The sequence below is a fragment of the Anarhichas minor genome, unplaced genomic scaffold, assembly GCF_050575085.1.
Source record: "Anarhichas minor isolate MPS153535 unplaced genomic scaffold, ASM5057508v1 ptg000011l, whole genome shotgun sequence".
Classification (NCBI taxonomy): domain Eukaryota; kingdom Metazoa; phylum Chordata; class Actinopteri; order Perciformes; family Anarhichadidae; genus Anarhichas; species Anarhichas minor.
Window position 1 is genome coordinate 16,650,001 of NW_027466457.1, and position 20,973 is coordinate 16,670,973.

At 39.8% G+C, this 20,973-nt stretch overlaps 3 protein-coding genes and 1 pseudogene across 3 annotated transcripts in view; 2 read left to right on the plus strand and 2 right to left on the minus strand.

Moving 5' to 3' along the window:
* LOC142947942 (nuclear pore complex protein Nup98-Nup96-like) overlaps nucleotides 1–1,318 on the minus strand; it is a 7,715-nt pseudogene extending 6,397 nt beyond the window's left edge.
* A 3,659-nt stretch (nucleotides 1,319–4,977) lies between these two features.
* LOC142947832 (solute carrier family 13 member 1-like) lies at nucleotides 4,978–19,030 on the plus strand (the record flags this gene model as incomplete). Its single annotated transcript, XM_076089693.1, has 6 exons — nucleotides 4,978–5,090; nucleotides 5,766–5,857; nucleotides 6,037–6,131; nucleotides 6,993–7,154; nucleotides 17,492–17,629; nucleotides 17,766–19,030. Coding segments are annotated over 6 exons (720 nt in total), but the record flags the coding sequence as incomplete, so codon positions are not given.
* Nucleotides 7,420–13,765, minus strand: LOC142947831 (E3 ubiquitin-protein ligase TRIM21-like). Its single transcript, XM_076089692.1, has 2 exons — nucleotides 13,611–13,765; nucleotides 7,420–9,717 (listed from the first exon to the last, which is right to left on the minus strand). Exon 2 carries the CDS (start codon nucleotides 9,706–9,708, stop codon nucleotides 8,065–8,067), a length of 1,644 nt encoding a protein of 547 aa, XP_075945807.1. The 5' UTR covers nucleotides 9,709–9,717; nucleotides 13,611–13,765; the 3' UTR covers nucleotides 7,420–8,064.
* Nucleotides 19,031–20,773: 1,743 nt separating the features above from the next.
* Nucleotides 20,774–20,973, plus strand: part of cadps2 (Ca++-dependent secretion activator 2) — a 141,491-nt gene continuing 141,291 nt past the window's right edge. The window contains exon 1 of the mRNA XM_076090018.1: nucleotides 20,774–20,957. Coding sequence (XP_075946133.1) covers nucleotides 20,774–20,957 — 184 coding nt within the window. The remainder of the gene's footprint in view (nucleotides 20,958–20,973) is intronic.

The following is a 20,973-nucleotide window of genomic DNA, read 5'->3' on the forward strand; positions in this document are numbered from 1 at the left end:
ATTCAAAGACACGTTCAACAAACTTTGTTTTCTGAGGCGTCTCAATTAGGTTTCAAGGTTTCCTCCATTTATTTTGAGAGTTGCATTGTGGGGGAATAGTACCCCAGCATATCAGGGCCATTGTAGGTTTAAAATATATATATATATAAAATAAGGGGATAATGTTCTGAGAAAAAGACTCTTAGAATCTTATGTCTTGAATTTGCAAGGAAAAGAAACTAGTGAAAATCTTTTTATATTAAAAATCATTTAAACTTCCCTCAATCAGCCCTGGACAGCTCAGTGTGACCAGCGTGTTCAGGGTGCATCCTGACCCTGTTTGAATAACCTTTATATAAACTCACGTTGAACTTGACAGCGGTCCCCTGCTGCTGCTGCTGCTGCTGCTGATGCTGCTGATGCTGCTGGGCGGCGGTGAACCCCGAGCCTCCGAACAGGGAGGCGACACTACCTCCACCGAACGGGTTGGAGGTGGTGTTGGTCGACCCACTGCTGGTGCTGGTCCCAAAGCCTGGAGGACACAATGGGAGGGAGACTTCTTCAAACGTTCAGACGCTTCATAAGATAAACAAATCAAAAACGACAACGGGACTGAGCAGTGTGCAAAACAACGGGAGCATTGGACGTTTGGTTAGAAGGACCTTGTTTTGTATAGAAACACATGAGCATCTTATATCACATCTTCAGCTGTCATCTCATGACGAACAGCAGCCGTGTGAGGTCCCTACTGGACGACCTGAAAGAGACCCTAAACGGATGATTTAAATCTTCAGTCACCAGGAATACCGAAACAGACCAGATCAGATATTAACCAACAGGTTTAGTCTGTCCCCTCCATGGAGAACCTGATGTTGCACGTGTGAATGCCACAATGTTTACAATCAGCATTAACTAACTAAATTCTGGTAAGATGTGTTTTTAAAGAGTTTCCTGGAGGAAGAAATCCAATTCTATTTATTTTGTTTAGCCCAAAATCACCAGTTCTCCTCAGAGGGCTTTACTATCTGTACACACACAACATCCTCTGACCCTCACATCAGAACAGGAAAAACTCCCCAAAAAACTCTTTAACGGGAAGAAAGAAGAGGAAGAAACCTGAGAGAGCAACAGAGGGGTGACCCCTCTATGAGGATGAAGTGTGATAGATGTCATGTGATTAATGAGAGACGTCATTTAGAGAACGATCTCTGGGCTCGGCCTGGTGCTGCTGTAGGTTTGAATCCCAGAGAATAAATAAAAACAACTCACTTTGTTGTCCAAAGGTCGACGAGGTGCCGAACCCCCCCGTCCCTCCACCGATGGGAGTACCGAATGACATCTTGCCCTGCTAGCAGGACCGCAGGTCTTCTGTGTGGAGACAAACACTTTGAACAGCTGCATTCATAAAGCTACGTTTATATCCGGCAGTAAAACAATTCACATTTAGAAAAACGGTCCTCTTTGTAAGCCGCATCAAATCAGATTATAAACACATGTTATGTTAAATCTGAAAGATTGAATATAAGTTTTGGGGTTTCTTCAGACATTTAACCTTCTAATCCAAACAGTTCCTTGATTAAAAGAATCTCTTGATGAAACAAATGGTGTCTTTGGTAAAGCCAAGACAGATTTCAGTGTGCTGCATTAATGTGTTTGTTGCATGTTAACTCCTTTGTATCCCGTGTACTTTAATCTACATCAATGCATCACATTCTATAAGATCATCATGTTTGTAGCGTCTCTGTCCGGTGGGAACCTCGCATCTCTAAAGAGAAAGTGTTCAGCTTTGTGACGCTGCATTTTACAGCTGATCCGAGAGGCTTTTTAAAGAGTTTATTTAGCTGAAGAAGAGGATTTCATCAACACATAAAGGAAACACTCGATGAGATGTAGTGGAGGAGAAGTATTAACTAGCAGTAGTTTTTACTTAAATGCAGTAACCTACCTAAGTAAAAGTACTTAGTTACATTCCACCACTGATGTAAACAACATTGTTTCAAACTGAAGCTAGGAACCATTAGCATGATAAGCGAACACTGACTTAGCATAGCTAACGAGTCAGCTGACAACATGTTAACTAACGTTATATTAATGAACACACACGCATCTATCAACTCTTCCACATTAATGATTATATGTTTAACTCAATATAAACATTCTACTACTGGACGTTCACCACGTTGCGGACAGTTTGCGAGTTAGAAGTTACGTGCGTCAAGCTAACGTTAGCTAGCTAGCTAGGTAGCTCCGTGGCTAACTACTTAGCATCGTCAGTTCCACAAACATCTACCTGCAACAACGTTGATGTGGATGTTGGGTTCTTTGTCGACCTTCCTCCCACGAAGATAAAGCAGAATACTGAACGATAAAAGCTTCTTTAGCTCAACATTTAAACTGCTGTACTTTAAGATGAGAAGAAATCTGAACTGTTATTTGTCAGTGTGAGAATGTAGTCTGTGTTGTTCTGTGTTTGTAGTTATTTTAATCTGAATCTGATTCAAATAATGCTTACGCATACATGGAATTTGACTCCGGTTTCCACTCCGCTCTCAATGTACAAACACAAATTTACAAAAAACAACAACAAAAAAAAATATATATAAAGAATAAAAAAGGGCAGCAAAAGAAAAAGTAGAACAGATGTAGGTATAAACATTTAACAGCTATATACAATATAAGTATAAATATATATCCAAATGAAAAAGTGTACATATATATATATATATATATATACACACACACACATGTGAGCATACACCTATAAACAATGGCAATGGAATTGAGGTGACAGTGCAAACAGAGGCAGTGCAGTATGACTTATTTATTGTTCATGAGAGTGACGGCCAGTGGAAAGAAGCTGTTCGTTGGTCCATCTCTTCACAGTCTTCACCACAGGCTTTGCAGATTTTAATTTCTGCATGTAGGTCGGGAGAAGATGAATCAAACAGTGATCAGAGAGTCCCAGAGCTGCACGAGGGACAGAGCGATGTGCGTCCTTTATTACAGTGTAGCAGTGGTCCAGTGTGTTTCTGTCCCTGGTGCAGTTCTTTGCAGAGGTTTGCTCTGTTGAAGTCCCCAAGAACAATGAGCAGGGAGTCTGGGTGTTTGTGCTCCATGTTGGTGATCTGCTCAGCCAGGTGTTGGAGCGCCATTCATTCATTAATTTATTTTCCCTCCTGTCGTTCCGTTCCCTCATTCATTAATTAATTAATTCATTCATTCATTCATTCATTTATTTCCCCTCCTGTCGTTCCGTTCCCTCATTCATTAATTTATTCATTAATTTATTTTCCCTCCTGTCGTTCCGTTCCCTCATTCATTCATTCATTTATTCATTCATTCATTCGTTCATTTATTTTCCCTCCTGTCGTTCCGTTCCCTCATTAATTCATTCATTCATTCATTTCCCCTCCTGTCGTTCCGTTCCCTCATTAATTCATTAATTCATTAATTCATTCATTTATTTTCCCTCCTGTCGTTCCGTTCCCTCATTCATTAATTCATTCATTTATTCATTCATTTATTTTCCCTCCTGTCGTTCCGTTCCCTCATTCATTCATTAATTAATTTATTCATTCATTCATTCGTTCATTTATTTCCCCTCCTGTCGTTCCGTTCCCTCATTAATTCATTCATTCATTCATTTCCCCTCCTGTCGTTCCGTTCCCTCATTCATTCATTAATGCATTCATTTATTTTCCCTCCTGTCGTTCCGTTCCCTCATTCATTCATTTATTCATTCATTTATTTTCCCTCCTGTCGTTCCGTTCCCTCTTTCATTCATTAATTCATTCATTTATTTCCCCTCCTGTTGTTCTGTTCCCTCATTCATTAATTCATTCATTCATTCATTTATTTTCCCTCCTGTCGTTCCGTTCCCTCATTCATTCATTCATTCATTTATTTTCCCTCCTGTCGTTCCGTTCCCTCTTTCATTCATTAATTCATTCATTTATTTTCCCTCCTGTCGTTCCGTTCCCTCATTCATTCATTCATTCATTCATTTATTTTCCCTCCTGTCGTTCCGTTCCCTCTTTCATTCATTAATTCATTCATTTATTTTCCCTCCTGTTGTTCTGTTCCCTCATTCATTAATTCATTCATTCATTCATTTCCCCTCCTGTCGTTCCGTTCCCTCATTAATTCATTAATTCATTAATTCATTCATTTATTTTCCCTCCTGTCGTTCCGTTCCCTCATTCATTAATTTATTCATTTATTCATTCATTTATTTTCCCTCCTGTCGTTCCGTTCCCTCATTCATTCATTAATTAATTTATTCATTCATTCATTCGTTCATTTATTTCCCCTCCTGTCGTTCCGTTCCCTCATTAATTCATTCATTCATTCATTTCCCCTCCTGTCGTTCCGTTCCCTCATTCATTCATTAATGCATTCATTTATTTTCCCTCCTGTCGTTCCGTTCCGTCATTCATTCATTTATTCATTCATTTATTTTCCCTCCTGTCGTTCCGTTCCCTCTTTCATTCATTAATTCATTCATTTATTTCCCCTCCTGTTGTTCTGTTCCCTCATTCATTAATTCATTCATTCATTCATTTATTTTCCCTCCTGTCGTTCCGTTCCCTCATTCATTCATTCATTCATTTATTTTCCCTCCTGTCGTTCCGTTCCCTCTTTCATTCATTAATTCATTCATTTATTTTCCCTCCTGTCGTTCCGTTCCCTCATTCATTCATTCATTCATTCATTTATTTTCCCTCCTGTCGTTCCGTTCCCTCTTTCATTCATTAATTCATTCATTTATTTTCCCTCCTGTTGTTCTGTTCCCTCATTCATTAATTCATTCATTCATTCATTTATTTTCCCTCCTGTCGTTCCGTTCCCTCATTCATTCATTCATTCATTTATTTTCCCTCCTGTCGTTCCGTTCCCTCTTTCATTCATTAATTCATTCATTTATTTTCCCTCCTGTCGTTCCGTTCCCTCATTCATTCATTCATTCATTCATTCATTCATTTTCCCTCCTGTCGTTCCGTTCCCTGCAGCTCTCAGGAGTTCGTCACCGCGGTGGTTTTCCTGCTGATGGTGGTCTTGTGGTTGACCAGATCTCCGGGTTTCATGCCGGGCTGGACTTCTCTCTTCCCTCAGTGAGTCACATTCCTCTTTTCATTCCACTCTAGTTTATTGATTTGTATTTATTTATTTAGTTTAAACACTTATTGTTTTTTTGTTTATCATATTCTATTGTAAATGTTCATATTTCCATCTTTACTTATGTCTTATACTATTGCACTGTGTTTATTGTCATGAACCAAAGTCACATTTGTATTATGTGCACATTAACTTCTCAATAAATCGTTTCTGTTTTATTTCAACTCAGTCCCACAAACACCGTCCTGCTGACACAGATGGATTCATCCACCGCTGAAAATAGTCCCCAACAAATGCACTATTTCCTCCCGTTTGTTTAAAAACTACAGTGACCAGATGTTTTAGGAAATTACTGAGACTTTTTACGAAGAAAACGTTTTATGTGTGAGGTGTTTTTAAATATTCACTTCAGTAGCAACCAGTGGGCAAACCACAGACAGGATATGGAGTCAGAGAGTACCAAAAGATGGACAAACTTGATCGTTTTTTCTTTTTAAAACACCCACATTTCACACTTCTTTATGTTCTTTCACAATTAATGTGATGTAATTCCTATAATCAGACACTGTTCATTGTATAATCTCTTGTCCAATCAAGTGTTGATTAGTTGTATTTAAGCTGAAGTGGCATTAAAGAAGTTGATCTTTATTTTCTGTCCTTGTCTTGAGCAGTCACTCGGGCTTCATCACTGACGCCACCGTGGCTCTGCTGCTGGGCCTCCTCTTCTTCATCGTACCAGCCTACGGACCGTCCAGAAATTACGGTAAATACACGAGATGTGAGTCTGTGATTCGTACTGTAGGTTTGTCTCCTGCAACATCCACGACACATAACCAGATGTTGGAAGAAACTAAGTGCATTTAGGTTTAGGCGTTTTTTAGGTACTTGTCTGTAAATATGGATACAGGATATATTTAAAAAATAAAATCTCCCTCCCTCCAGAGGCCATGATCTCCTGGCAGGAGTTCCAGGCCTCCATGCCGTGGAGAGAGGCCCTGCTGGTCGGTGGAGGCTTCGCACTCGCTGAGGGCACAAAGGTAAGCGTTCAAATATAATGTTATTGTCATCGTGCAACACGGGTTTGCGAAACGAAATGCAGTTGTAGACCGTTTGCTACACAAGATAAACATGACGAACGAAACAAAAACAGCATTGTTGTGATTTTGCATGAGACGGAATGTAAAAAAGCAGCAAGAAAAACAATTCTCTGGGCAGATAATATGGCCGACATCTTCATAATTCAACAGGGAATCATTGTCCCTCGACTTTGACTGCGTTTGAGCACCTAACATGATGTGAACAGAGTCCGCCTCCTCTTATCCAAACTGAGTCCTGCAGTCCGTCCTGCGCTCTGCCCGTCAAGTGCAGCCTGATCCCAGATACCACGATGGTGCCTGCTACAGATCTCTGTGAAGATGTGGGCACAACAGTCCTCTCGCTGTTGGGTTAGCCTGAAGTCTCATTGCGTCCATCTTATTTCCCTGTGACCGGAGGTAATGGATAATGGTATGGTAAAGGTAATGCTGGGTAATGGAGTAGCCTGAGGTCCTTAGCTGGGTTAGCTTAGCTTCCATCTCGGCTCTCCTCCTGTCTGACTGTGCGAAACATAGAAACAAAGAAAGAAAATAAACCTATTTCCCAAACAATCCTTACAGAGTTAAACTAACTGTAACACCAACATGTCACAAGCAGAAAAAAGGCGGAAATCTCACTGATAAACAAAACTCAGACAAACAACATCACCTGCATGAATAGATTACTTCTTACTTCTTCTAATTTAAGGTGAACTGACCCTTTAATCAGCTGAAACCAGCCATAAACATACACATGATATACATTACATTAACACTGGTTCTAAACATGTGTGTGTGCGTGAGTGCGTGCGTGTGTGTCTGCAGGAGTCGGGCCTGTCTTTGTGGGTGGCCACGCTTCTGACACCTTTGGGTGATTTGCCAGTTTTGGCCACAATCGCAGTCTCCTGCATCATCGTCACCACGGTAACAGAGGTGGCCAGCAACGCCGCCACCATCACCATCTTCCTCCCCATCCTCTCTCCTCTGGTAGGTCCACAGTTCATCTCTGTAGTCTCTAATCTCATCATCTGGTCTTCATGCAGCAGAACTACATTTACTAGTGAAAGAGTTTTTTACTTTATTTCTTCTTTTATTAATGCTGGTTTTTAGAAACAGAGAAAATATTTACACCTGAGTTGTAGTGAAGTAAAAAGTACAAAGTAGCATGAAGTGGAAATAAACGAGTAAATTCCCTCATAATGTTACTTAAATACAGTACTTGAATAAATGTGAAATAAAAAGACAAATCCAGTTCAAACTTTATGAGTTTTTATTGTGTTGAGGATCAGCAGAGAGGAGGACTTTATGAAATACTAATAACACGATACACAACTTTTCTTCTCTGGTCACAGAAGCTGAATGTTTCATAATTACACTTTGTTGATTCATTTTCTACAAATATGAATCAATAATTCATCTTTTATTGACCCCTAAAAACACACCAGACAGAGATCTCTTGATTTTTCTGTTAATTTGAAAATGATAAAAAATAAAACCTTTTATTAAAATATAAAATAAGTGGTTCATGACTTTATCCAATAATGTGTGCCAGTAATCATAAGTTATTATATATACAATAATCAGACAAACATTTTCTTTTGGCACCCAGATATTTAAGGAATGTTTAAATGCTTCTTATTCCTGAGTACATTGTTTCTGATGATTCAACAGTGTTGAAGGCAGGTTATGCAGTTATTAGAATGAATTAGACTACATTATATAATATCAATCAGTGGCTTAATGTCTGTGTGTTGGAGTAGAACAACATTTACAGACAAATAGAAAAAACTCATTGATCAGAATGTGAAGAATCAATAATGTTTACACCGTAAATCACCAATAATATAGATTTGTTACATTAAATGAAAGAGTCTCTGTAGAAGATCAAGTGTTTGTTCTACTCAGTGTGATTGACAGGAGAGATGATCAGAGGAGCAGAGTTTTTACCACGGTGATTATAACATGGACTAAAGAATGGGTAGAGTTTCTCAGTGAAGCAGCAGCCAGTAAAGGAGTAGATAAGAGCTGCAGCATCAACGTCATAGAAGGAGACCAGACCCTCCTCATAATCCACAAACACCCCCACCTTCTGAGGCTGAGACTTTAGAGAGAGACGGACTGAAGGGTCAGCAAGAGCTCTGTACTGATTCTTATTCCTCAAACATATTGTCCAGTAACCTTTCTGAGGGCTTGCTGTGATTTCTCCCTTCCTGTTGATCGACTCTCTGGCCACTCCTAAAAACCACCGAGTCTTTCCTTTAACTTGAACCTCGTAGTAAAATCTTCCTGAAGTGAAACTCTGCTTTGCTAAAACAACAGGACCAGTATCAAATCTCTCTGGATTGTCTGGTAGATTCTTCGTTACATCACCAAGTTTAACTTGTTTTCCATCATCAGACAGGATGAGGTTGGGATATGCTGTATCAGGATCAAGTGTCACATCCACTGCAGACTGCTGGACCCTCTTCAGCTCGACCTCAAACAGCTTCTTCATCTGTTCACTGAGCGTCTCCTCCAGCTGATTCACAGCTCTCCTCACAGTCCCCTCATGTGAAGGTGGACTGACTCTGACTCCTGTCCAGTCCTTGGTGGGTGGAGCAGTGTTCAGGGTCCTGAAGCTCTGGAGGAGGTGGAGGTGGTCTTCAGAGCGTGAGAGCTGCTCCACCTCAGTGCTTCTCTTCTTCAGCTCAGAGATTTCCTGTTCCAGCTCTTTGATGAAGCCTTCAGCCTGTTTCTCTGTCTTTCTCTGCTTCTCTTTGATCGTGTCGATGAGCTCGTTCATTCTTCTCTCAACAGACTCCATCAGAGCGGTGAAGACCTGAACACCATCTGCTATCTCTCTGTCTGCATCTTCCTCACTGATCTCCACTGAGTGTTTGATCTCCTGAATCTTCACTCGTCTCTTCTGGATCATCTGCTGGATTTCAGCCTCAGTCTTCCCCAGCTCAGCCTTTTTTCCTTCATATTCTTCTTCCAGCGGAACAACATCATGGTTCTTGTGGTCTGAAATAGTGCAGAGCATGCAGACACACATCTGGTCGGTCTTACAGAACAGCTCCAGCAGTTTATCGTGCTTCGTACACATCCTGCCTTCCAGGTTCTCCACAGGGTCGATCAGCTGATGTCTTTTCAGACCTGATCTTGTCAGATGAGGCTCCAGGTGAGTCTCACAGTAGGAGTCCAGACACACCAGGCAGGACTTCAGGGCCTTCAGTTTGGTTCCAGTGCAGACGTCACAGGGAACTTCTCCTGGTTTGGCAGCTTGTTGCTCTGAGCTGCTGCTGCTGGCTTTCTGTTGAGCTGACTGTCTGAACTGAGCAGCCATCTCAGAGATGAAAGTATTGACCCGCAGCTCAGGTCTGGTGTTAAAAACCTCTTTACAGTTTGGACACTGATAGGGGACATTAACGTTCCAGTGTTGAGTGATGCAGGTTTTACAGAAGTTGTGTCCACATGGTGTGCTGACTGGATCAGTGAACACATCCAGACAGATGGAGCACAGGAACTGATCTTCAGTCAGCAGACAGCTGGCAGCAGACATATCTACACTCTGAGGACAAGTGGGGAAAAACAAAACTGTTATTACATATCTTTTGATTATTTGTTAAATAAAATCAAACTATGATTATTTGAATATAAGGAGTCATTCCTCTAAACGGCCGTGTTGGGAAGGATGAAAAGAAACTAGCTAGCTACTCTTAGAGATGCCCCCCGAAAACCTGGTTCTAAAGGGAACCAGTTCTAAATTAGTAAAACACGGAGTATTGATGAGGTCTGGAGTTAGAAGTTATTCTATCGGTAATTTCTTAGTTCTGTAGTGAGATGTCCTCGTCTCAAACGTCCTCTCTCTGTCTCCTTGTCTTTGTCTCTGGCTCAGTACAGAGTGAGACTCACATCATGATCAGAGAGAAGAAGACATTTGACTCCAGTAGATGCTGTTGGAAATAACATAGTCTCAAAAAGGGGGCACCAATATGTTGGGAATAACATAGCCTGACACAGGTTATCAGCAATATGTTGGGAACGTAAAGGAGCGTGTTTGGGTTATCAGCATCTAAGAAACTAAATTACTGACATCAATAGAATTATTAATGTCAGTAACAATTATTAATGATTATTAATAACGGGGCACCACCCTGCGAACAGGGACCAATAACCAAACGATAAACTAAGTCTCATAATTAGTGTTCACTCACAATGTCAACAGTCTGAGTACTATTACACATTCAGAGTGAAAGTGAAGGTTTAAGTTCGAGCACAGACCACATATACAGATATTATCACAATACATGCACAAAGTAATCACAGACAGCTGCTCTTTAAAATATAAGTTTATTACGTTCTAATACTAATGATCTAGTCAACTAATATCTAAACTAACAACAACTATACATTCATGAGCACGCTATCTAAAATCAACAGACTGTTGAAAAGAGGGGGGGGAGTGTGTGTGTGTGTGTGTGTATGTGTGCGTAAGGGGGAGGAGCGAGAGGACAGCTCAGCGACGTATGACGTAGTTGGGACGTGATGACGTCTCTCATGCGCGAGACTCAAAATGGCGGATAGCCAACAGGAGACCCGGCGTCTAGTGCCGGTAGCCGTTTAGCACGTAGCTACATTAGCTCAAAGCTATATGTGTGTGTGTGTGTGTGTTAGTAAAAGAGAAGGGAAAGGAACAAAACAAAATGAAATAAAACAAGAGATTAAGATCCTTCGCTCCGCGCGGGAGTACGGAAGATTGCTCTCTCAGCCAGGGGAGCAAGAACCGCGACTCTTTGTCACAGCCGGCGGTTCTGACCTCCTGAACTGATGAGAAGCAACTTCGACCTCACGAGGCGGCTAGCTCAACACAGATCACGGTAGCATGAAATACACTAACTTCTCCACAACCCCAACGATCTCAGCGACCGTCAGTGTCGGCGATTATTAAGCATACACCACGTTACAAAAATGAACAGTACTTTAAGCACACAAACAAGATGAAATAAACACAAATTAACTCTCTCTAACTCTGCCCAGACTCTATTTCGCCTTATGGTACGATGCAATCGTGGTGATTGAGGGGGTTCTTCTGAGGGGTTCTTCTGAGCTTCGTTGGGCCCAGGCAGCGCGGCTGCGGGCCGCGGGAGGTGTTCTCTCGGTGGGAGAGAATCGCTGTCGTCTGGATAAGGGATTTTCGCGTCCTTATGGCCGGAGCAAACGAGGCGCTTGGTGGAGAGTGGAAGTTCTCTCTCTCTCTCTCTGAAGAAGTCTTGCTTCTTCACTTCTGCAGGAATAAAAGGGTTCGCTTCATGGATACGAACAAAGATAAAATAGACAGTTTGGTGAATTCGGCCAGCGAATATAAACTGTTAGACCTAGGATTTGGTTGAAAAGGGAAACAACGTTGGTGTGCTCCCTAGCTCGACGGAGGTCGAAGGGAAAAAGCATTGAGGTGGGGGCTGCAGGTAGTTTTGTAGAACAGTGGCTGAACCACAGGGGTCCTGGGGGTGTCTTGGCTCTCGGCCAATTAGATTGCAGCGCTGCTTTCAGGTAACTTCAGGAACACATAGTTTTTGGGGGAGCAAGATCGTCTTACTGGAGGTCCCGCCTCGGCATCCCTGCTCTCGTCCAATGAGAGCAGTGTGGCATTTCGGGGAGGAAACTCACACCCTAATGTGAATTTCTTCAAAGTTGGGGGGTTTGGTGCTCATCAAACTACAATCAGGATGAAACCTTTGCTTGCAAAAGGAAAGGCCTGACTCTCTCTCTTTGTTCCACAGCACATGTCGAAGCCATATAGTCAGATCCCAACAGTGCTGAGAACTCTGGTTGTCTCAAACACAATAAAAGCCTCAAAAGTAAGAGAGGAAACAGCAGCAGTTCATCACAACATGTGACCAACAAGCAGAACATCAGTCTGTTTGTGGAGCGGCCGTCAGGTAACGTTAGTGATGTCATACGTTAGTGATGTCATACGGAGTTTGATCAGAAGAACAGTACAATAAATAAAAGCTAAGCACTTCGCTAATTGTTTAGCTGTAAATGTTTTTTGAAGATTTTTGAACTTCTTGTATTGCTGCTCAAGAAAGACTATTTGATTACATACAAGAATAATAAAGCAATGTAGAATCTATTCTTTATTGTCATTTGATTCTCACAAAATAATAAAAAAGATAAGAGTACAAGTATTGCTAAAATCCTAACGACACCAATCCCTAGCGACGTTAGCATCTTTAGCACTGAGGTCCAGTGGCTGCTCCAAGCCCAGAACCTCATGGGTCTAGAAGAGTCCGACTCTAGGTACCATAAAAATCACATTACTGCCGTTTGTATCATCATAGTGATGGTCCTCCGGTTTTAAACCAGGCAGTTACAGCCTGCTGTTTGTTTTATGTTCTTGTAATGACACATGTGGACACGGACAGGTTGTCATAGTTTGTGTGTTTAACAGGCACGAAGCTAAAACAATACGTACTGTGTTGTACATTGTTTAATCAAATTCTGTGAAACTGACACCACAATGCAGTGACATACATAATTCTGTTTTTTGCCATTTTTAGGGTTATTTTTTCTTCTTCAGTTACACAGATATTTTGTTGTATCGTAGATTATTGTCCTGTAATATATCGAGTATTGCTGTGAGCAACGTATCATGATAGTATCCTAAGTTACTCTGCGATTCCCACTCTTTACTTTACATCAGACTGTCACGGTTTGAGACTATTTTCCAAAGATCAGACTGAGTTTGTTTGTGTAGTGGATTTTTTTAAGACTAAACTAGTGAAGGTGGATCACTCTGCCTTTTGTTCTCTGTGGTTTAACATCATTTATTAAGGCTGCCTCTGGCTGATCCCTGCCTGCTGCCAGTCACTTACATGACTGTTGCTTTTGGGAATCAGCTGCTTGTTCGTTTATCAATAAATATATATAAAAAAATAAAAATAATAATAAAACAATGATAAACTAATAAGCATTGCAGTGATAACATCCTAAACCCTCTGGTTCTTGTTAATATCATAATTTAAATAATTAAATACAGGATCAGAAATGTACAAAAGAAAAGATGGAAGCTAACTGCTCCGGACTGCAGGATATTATATATAATATTATTTCTCTCTAAAACCACCACGACCTCCGATGGAGCTCAGCTAAACATTTGCTCTGAGTTGAACTTCCTGTCTGAGTAGAGCTGAGGTTTTGAGTTCAAACAGGAAACAGGTCTGTGAATTAGCTTAAGCTAATGCTAGCTGTGACTGTATTCTGTCTAACCTTTAACTGGCCAGAGTTCAGTCACTGTGGTTTAGTTTCTACCTCTGATGGTTTTATCTAAAATGACACATTTCTATGTCTTAATATTCTTTATATGATAAAACAAGATGTAAAACAGTCAGATTCTGGTTTGAACTAAACTTGGACTAAATATTTAGTGAGTGTATTTAGTCTGTAGAACAGTTTACTCACGAGAGTTTGTCAGAGACTCTGTTGTGTTGTTGAGAAAAAGCTGCTGGATTCAGTTGAATGTTTCTTTAGAGAGAAACAGAGAGACTTGTCTCGACTGCAGCTCTGCTGTCGCTCAGACTAACTTACTTTCACTTCAGGAAACGTGACTCAGCAGCTCCTCCTCTCAGTGAGGGAGGGGTGCAGGAAGTACTCAGATCCTTTACTGAAGTAAAAGTACTAATAACAGACTGTGAAAATACTTCACTACAAGTAAAAGTCATGCATTCTAAATTTATCTGATGTTTCTGGATTAATATTCCTGCTGCATTAATGTATATGTTGTATTTTAACTCCTTTATATCCTGTTGGTTAGTTTCATCTTAATCAATGCATCATATTCTATAAGATCATCATATGTTTGTAGCGTCTCTGTCCTGTGAGAACCACGTATCTCTAAAAAGATAAACAGCCTGTTTCAGCTTTGTGACGATGCATTTTCCAGCTGATCCAAGAGGTTTTTAAGAGTTTATTTAGCTGAAGAAGTAGGAGGATTTTCTCAACACATAAAGGAACACTTCATCCTTCAGTTTATCACAAACATTCAACATCAACACATAAAGGAACACTTCATCCTTCAGTTTATCACAAACATTCTACATCAACACATAAAGGAACACTTCATCCGTCAGTTTATCACAAACATTCTACATCAACACATAAAGAAACACTTCATCCTTCAGTTCATCACAAACATTCATCATCAACACATAAAGGAACACTTCATCCGTCAGTTTATCACAAACATTCAACATCAACACATAAAGGAACACTTCATCCTTCAGTTTATCACAAACATTCTACATCAACACATAAAGGAACACTTCATCCTTCAGTTTATCACAAACATTCTACATCAACACATAAAGGAACACTTCATCCTTCAGTTTATCACAAACATTCTACATCAACACATAAAGAAACACTTCATCCTTCAGTTCATCACAAACATTCATCATCAACACATAAAGAAACACTTCATCCTTCAGTTCATCACAAACATTCATCATCAACACATAAAGGAACACTTCATCCGTCAGTTTATCACAAACATTCAACATCAACACATAAAGGAACACTTCATCCTTCAGTTTATCACAAACATTCTACATCAACACATAAAGGAACACTTCATCCTTCAGTTTATCACAAACATTCAACATCAACACATAAAGGAACACTTCATCCTTCAGTTTATCACAAACATTCAACATCAACACATAAAGGAACACTTCATCCTTCAGTTTATCACAAACATTCAACATCAACACATAAAGGAACACTTCATCCTTCAGTTTATCACAAACATTCTACATCAACACATAAAGGAACACTTCATCCTTCAGTTTATCACAAACATTCAACATCAACACATAAAGGAACACTTCATCCTTCAGTTTATCACAAACATTCTACATCAACACATAAAGGAACACTTCATCCTTCAGTTTATCACAAACATTCAACATCAACACATAAAGGAACACTTCATCCTTCAGTTTATCACAAACATTCAACATCAACACATAAAGGAACACTTCATCCTTCAGTTTATCACAAACATTCAACATCAACACATAAAGGAACACTTCATCCTTCAGTTTATCACAAACATTCTACATCAACACATAAAGGAACACTTCATCCTTCAGTTTATCACAAACATTCAACATCAACACATAAAGGAACACTTCATCCTTCAGTTTATCACAAACATTCTACATCAACACATAAAGGAACACTTCATCCTTCAGTTTATCACAAACATTCAACATCAACACATAAAGGAACACTTCATCCTTCAGTTTATCACAAACATTCAACATCAACACATAAAGGAACACTTCATCCTTCAGTTTATCACAAACATTCAACATCAACACATAAAGGAACACTTCATCCTTCAGTTTATCACAAACATTCTACATCAACACATAAAGGAACACTTCATCCTTCAGTTTATCACAAACATTCAACATCAACACATAAAGGAACACTTCATCCTTCAGTTTATCACAAACATTCAACATCAACACATAAAGGAACACTTCATCCTTCAGTTTATCACAAACATTCAACATCAACACATAAAGGAACACTTCATCCTTCAGTTTATCACAAACATTCAACATCAACACATAAAGGAACACTTCATCCTTCAGTTTATCACAAACATTCAACATCAACACATAAAGGAACACTTCATCCTTCAGTTTATCACAAACATTCAACATCAACACATAAAGGAACACTTCATCCTTCAGTTTATCACAAACATTCAACATCAACACATAAAGGAACACTTCATCCTTCAGTTTATCACAAACATTCTACATCAACACATAAAGGAACACTTCATCCTTCAGTTTATCACAAACATTCATCATCAACACATAAAGGAACACTTCATCCTTCAGTTTATCACAAACATTCAACATCAACACATAAAGGAACACTTCATCCTTCAGTTTATCACAAACATTCAACATCAACACATAAAGGAACACTTCATCCTTCAGTTTATCACAAACATTCATCATCAACACATAAAGGAACACTTCATCCTTCAGTTTATCACAAACATTCAACATCAACACATAAAGGAACACTTCATCCTTCAGTTTATCACAAACATTCAACATCAACACATAAAGGAACACTTCATCCTTCAGTTTATCACAAACATTCAACATCAACACATAAAGGAACACTTCATCCTTCAGTTTATCACAAACATTCAACACCAACACATAAAGGAACACTTCATCCTTCAGTTTATCACAAACATTCATCATCAACACATAAAGGAACACTTCATCCTTCAGTTTATCACAAACATTCAACATCAACACATAAAGGAACACTTCATCCTTCAGTTTATCACAAACATTCAACATCAACACATAAAGGAACACTTCATCCTTCAGTTTATCACAAACATTCTACATCAACACATAAAGGAACACTTCATCCTTCAGTTTATCACAAACATTCTACATCAACACATAAAGGAACACTTCATCCTTCAGTTTATCACAAACATTCAACATCAACACATAAAGGAACACTTCATCCTTCAGTTTATCACAAACATTCAATATCAACACATAAAGGAACACTTCATCCTTCAGTTTATCACAAACATTCAACACCAACACATAAAGGAACACTTCATCCTTCAGTTTATCACAAACATTCATCATCAACACATAAAGGAACACTTCATCCTTCAGTTTATCACAAACATTCAACATCAACACATAAAGGAACACTTCATCCTTCAGTTTATCACAAACATTCAACATCAACACATAAAGGAACACTTCATCCTTCAGTTTATCACAAACATTCAACATCAACACATAAAGGAACACTTCATCCTTCAGTTTATCACAAACATTCAACATCAACACATAAAGGAACACTTCATCCTTCAGTTTATCACAAACATTCAACATCAACACATAAAGGAACACTTCATCCTTCAGTTTATCACAAACATTCAACATCAACACATAAAGGAACACTTCATCCTTCAGTTTATCACAAACATTCAACATCAACACATAAAGGAACACTTCACCCTTCAGTTTATCACAAACATTCAACATCAACACATAAAGGAACACTTCATCCTTCAGTTTATCACAAACACTCAACATCAACACATAAAGGAATCTTGATTTTGTTTTGTCTCGTCTAAAGAGTAGGTGTGAGGAATGAATGGACCAAACATGTTGTGTATGAAGGACACACAGATGGTCAAACAGAAGAACCGGTGACAATCATGATATTTATTTTAGTATTCAGACAGATATTAATTTGTGTGATCCGTGTTTCTTCAGGCTGAGGCCATCCACGTCAACCCGCTGTTCGTCCTGATCCCCACCACCCTCTGCACATCCTTCTCCTTCCTGCTGCCCGTGTCCAACCCGCCCAACGCCGTCGTGTTCGCCTACGGACACATCAGCATCGTGAACATGGTAAGCGCTGTCGCAGGAACACAGATGCAGGTTTAACGTTCTCCTTCGTGAAGTCTAAGCCGGCTGCAGAAACATTCATTATAAAGTTCAGTGCTGCACGTTGACCCATGACTTCCGTGTCCGATCGCTGCTGCAGGTGAAGGCGGGGCTTGGCGTCAACGTGATCGGCGTCCTCGCCACCCTGTTGGCCGTGGCCACATGGGGGGTTCCGCTGTTTTCCCTGGATACGTACCCTGAAACCAACAAGGTATTTTAAGGAGAAGCAGACAGAACGGTCTAATGTGTGTTTGAAGGATGTCAAACTGATTCATCAGAGAAAACAGGTTAAAAAGATAAAGAAGTGAATCACCACATCACCTAGAGATCCAGACAGAAGACAATGAATTCAAGGAACAACCGACTCTGGACGATGCTACGCTATGATTGGCCAGTCTGCGTTGGAGGGGCGGGACTTAACGAAGGGTCAGTTGGATGATCGTGTTGTTTTGTGTCTGCTGGATGTGGCAGCAGGCTGCTGTCTGCCTCAAATATAATAATAAACTGATATATATAGTCGGATGTGTTTACAGCTCGTTGCTGCAGTGGTCAAAGGAAATAACAACGTCTTTACAAAGGTACTTTGGATGACAGACTCCTTTTGTTTCTTCTTTTGGATTTACTTGAGTTGCTAATTTGGAAAACTTGAAACTTGAGTCTCTCTAACTGTAAATACAGTCTGAATGAGAAGGAATGAATGTACATAAATTGCAGGAATGTAGTTTTTGTACATACACTTGTACCTGCTCTCTAAGTACTCTGGTACAGTATAATTCCTGGACTGGGGTGTCCGTAGCTGCAGAAGAAGAAGTGAATCAAAATCCAGAAAAACAGAATAAAGCGTCAATAATTAAAAACATGAGGCTGTTTTAATGCGCACACACACACACACACACACACACACACACACACACACACACACACACACACACACACACACACGTTTGGATGTGTTGCTCTGTATTTACAGTATTTACCAGAGAAACACTGACCTCTAGTGGCCACAGTGTCTTTAAGTTACAGCCTCTAAACACAAGTTATTTACATAAACTCTATAAATACACAGTATGAAAACAATACACCGAAATAAATCTAATTCTTCATTTAGTTCGTTTAGTTGAAACTGTTTCAGCCAACGTTATGCTCGTGTTTTTGCTCAGAATCAGAATCAGAACCGTTTATTGCCATGGTATGTTGAACATACAAGGAATTTAGCAATAAAATGTTCTGATTCTGATTCTGATTCTGATTGCTGTAGGTGTTTCTAATATTTTGTCCACCCTTGTTTATATAAGAAGACAAAATATAAGAGTTTCTAAAAAATGACAATTTTTAAAATACTTTTAAAGTAATAATTGTATATAATTTCTAAACCCTGCCCCCCAAAATAAATTATATAAATATTACCTTTGTGTCATTATTTGTTGGTGTTTAAATGAAGGGATAAAGTGTATATTTCTCATGATATTCTCACTATGAGGCATATCTCTAAATGTTCTCTGTTCTAGCTCTCTAGGTGACTGTGAAAACACATGTTGCTTCCCTTTTCCAGTCAAAGATCGTCTATGTGAGATGTCAATTAAAACACATGTTGCTTCCCTTTTCCAGTCAAAGATCGTCTATGTGAGAGGAGGTATCACTCAGAGGGTTAAAAGCTTCCCCACTACTGACCTGCAAAAGTGGGCGTTCATCGGAGAAATCAGTGAACTTTGTAATTTTAAGGAAATTGTTTCTTTGTGCACATTTGAATCTAGAAAAAATTGATTTAATGAAAATCTTAGAAGGAAAGTTTGACAATTTTGCAAATATACTTATTTGTGTTATTGGCAGAGACTTTGATGAGAAGATTGTTACCAGCCGATTAGCATAGCTTAGCACGAAGAGTGGTGGTCTGACTCTTTTTGTAAAAAAATTTGAATCATTATTTGTTTTTTTACACCTTGGTTTTTGTAAGAATCTTAAGCCTACAATAAAATGTAACAGTGCCGAACTAACGGCTTTCCCCGTTTCCTGTCTTTGTGCTAAGCTACGCTAAGCTAGCTGTAGCTTCATGTTCATTGTACCGTTTGTCATAATATTGCTAAAAGGATTATAACCATGCAAACTGTCTTTATGCTCATTACTTATGTCACTCTGGTGGGAATGGGCTTCCATAGGCTTGTAGTCGTTTGCAGCCTACATTAACTCAGGTAACATATTTGTAGTTTCCATGAACATTTCCATTTTTTGTTACCTTATAGCCTCCGTCTACTCCAATACATAAATATTGTACTTTTACTCCAATGCATTTATTTGAAAATTATAGCTGTTTACTTTTTACATAAAGAATTTATGAAATATGCTTTTTGATATGAAGTAGTACTATACTACGAATATACCCAGTGGTATACAAACTAAAAATTAATGAACCCACACCATTAAAATGCACTTGCATGTATTTTATTGTAATACAAACATTATAGTATAACATTCTATATTAATAATTAAATAACACTTTGAATAGATGCACGATAAGCACGTTTTAATACTTTAAGTACATTTTGCTCATAATACTTTTAATTAAGTAACAATTTGACTTCGAGACTTTTACTTTTGATGGAGTATTTATAGGCTGTGGTATTTATACTTTTACTCAAAGTATTTTTCCACCACTGGAAGACTCGCAGTGTTCCGCGAGCTTCGTGGTTTTAGAAACACAGACAGAGTGAGACCTCTCGCTGTTGGTTTCTTTCTCTATCTGCGGTTGCAGCCACAGGTTGCTCACCTGTGTGCTGGAGCGCTCGAGTCACACACACAGAGAGCGCGCGCGAGAGCTCCGTGCTGCAGCCAGTGGCGGCGGACGCGCGCTGCCATTCCAACACTCACATTCCCGGTGCGACGGAACGAAAGCGCACGCTGGCGACGAACCTCCGTGATATTAACCGTTGATACTCTACTGGAAATTACGGACGTTTCTTCGCTGGGGTCGTGGTCTATAAAACACCGAAACGGGGGAGATACCGGAGGGGTCGGTAAAGCGCAGCTCCTTTAACGCCACGTCGACTAAAACAAACAAACTAAAACAGTTGTTTTTTTTCGGTTTGAACCGGACTTTTAACGCCGTGAACCATGCTGGACCCGTCCTCCAGCGAAGACACCGGCGGGGAGTCCGACCCAGAAGTTGTGCAGGAGACTCCGAGGAAACCAGCAGCCGGTCCGGCGGGGAAACGTGGGAACAACACCAGCAGCACCTGCAGCAACACCAGCAGCAGCCGGGCGCGCGGCCAGCGGCGTCAGTCCGCCGCACCTGGAGGTGCCCCCGGTAAAGG

Coding starts and splice junctions, on each gene's coding strand:
- LOC142947831 (XM_076089692.1), bottom strand. CDS start 9,708: ATGTCTGCTGCCAGCTGTCTGCTGACTGAAGATCAGTTCCTGTGCTCC.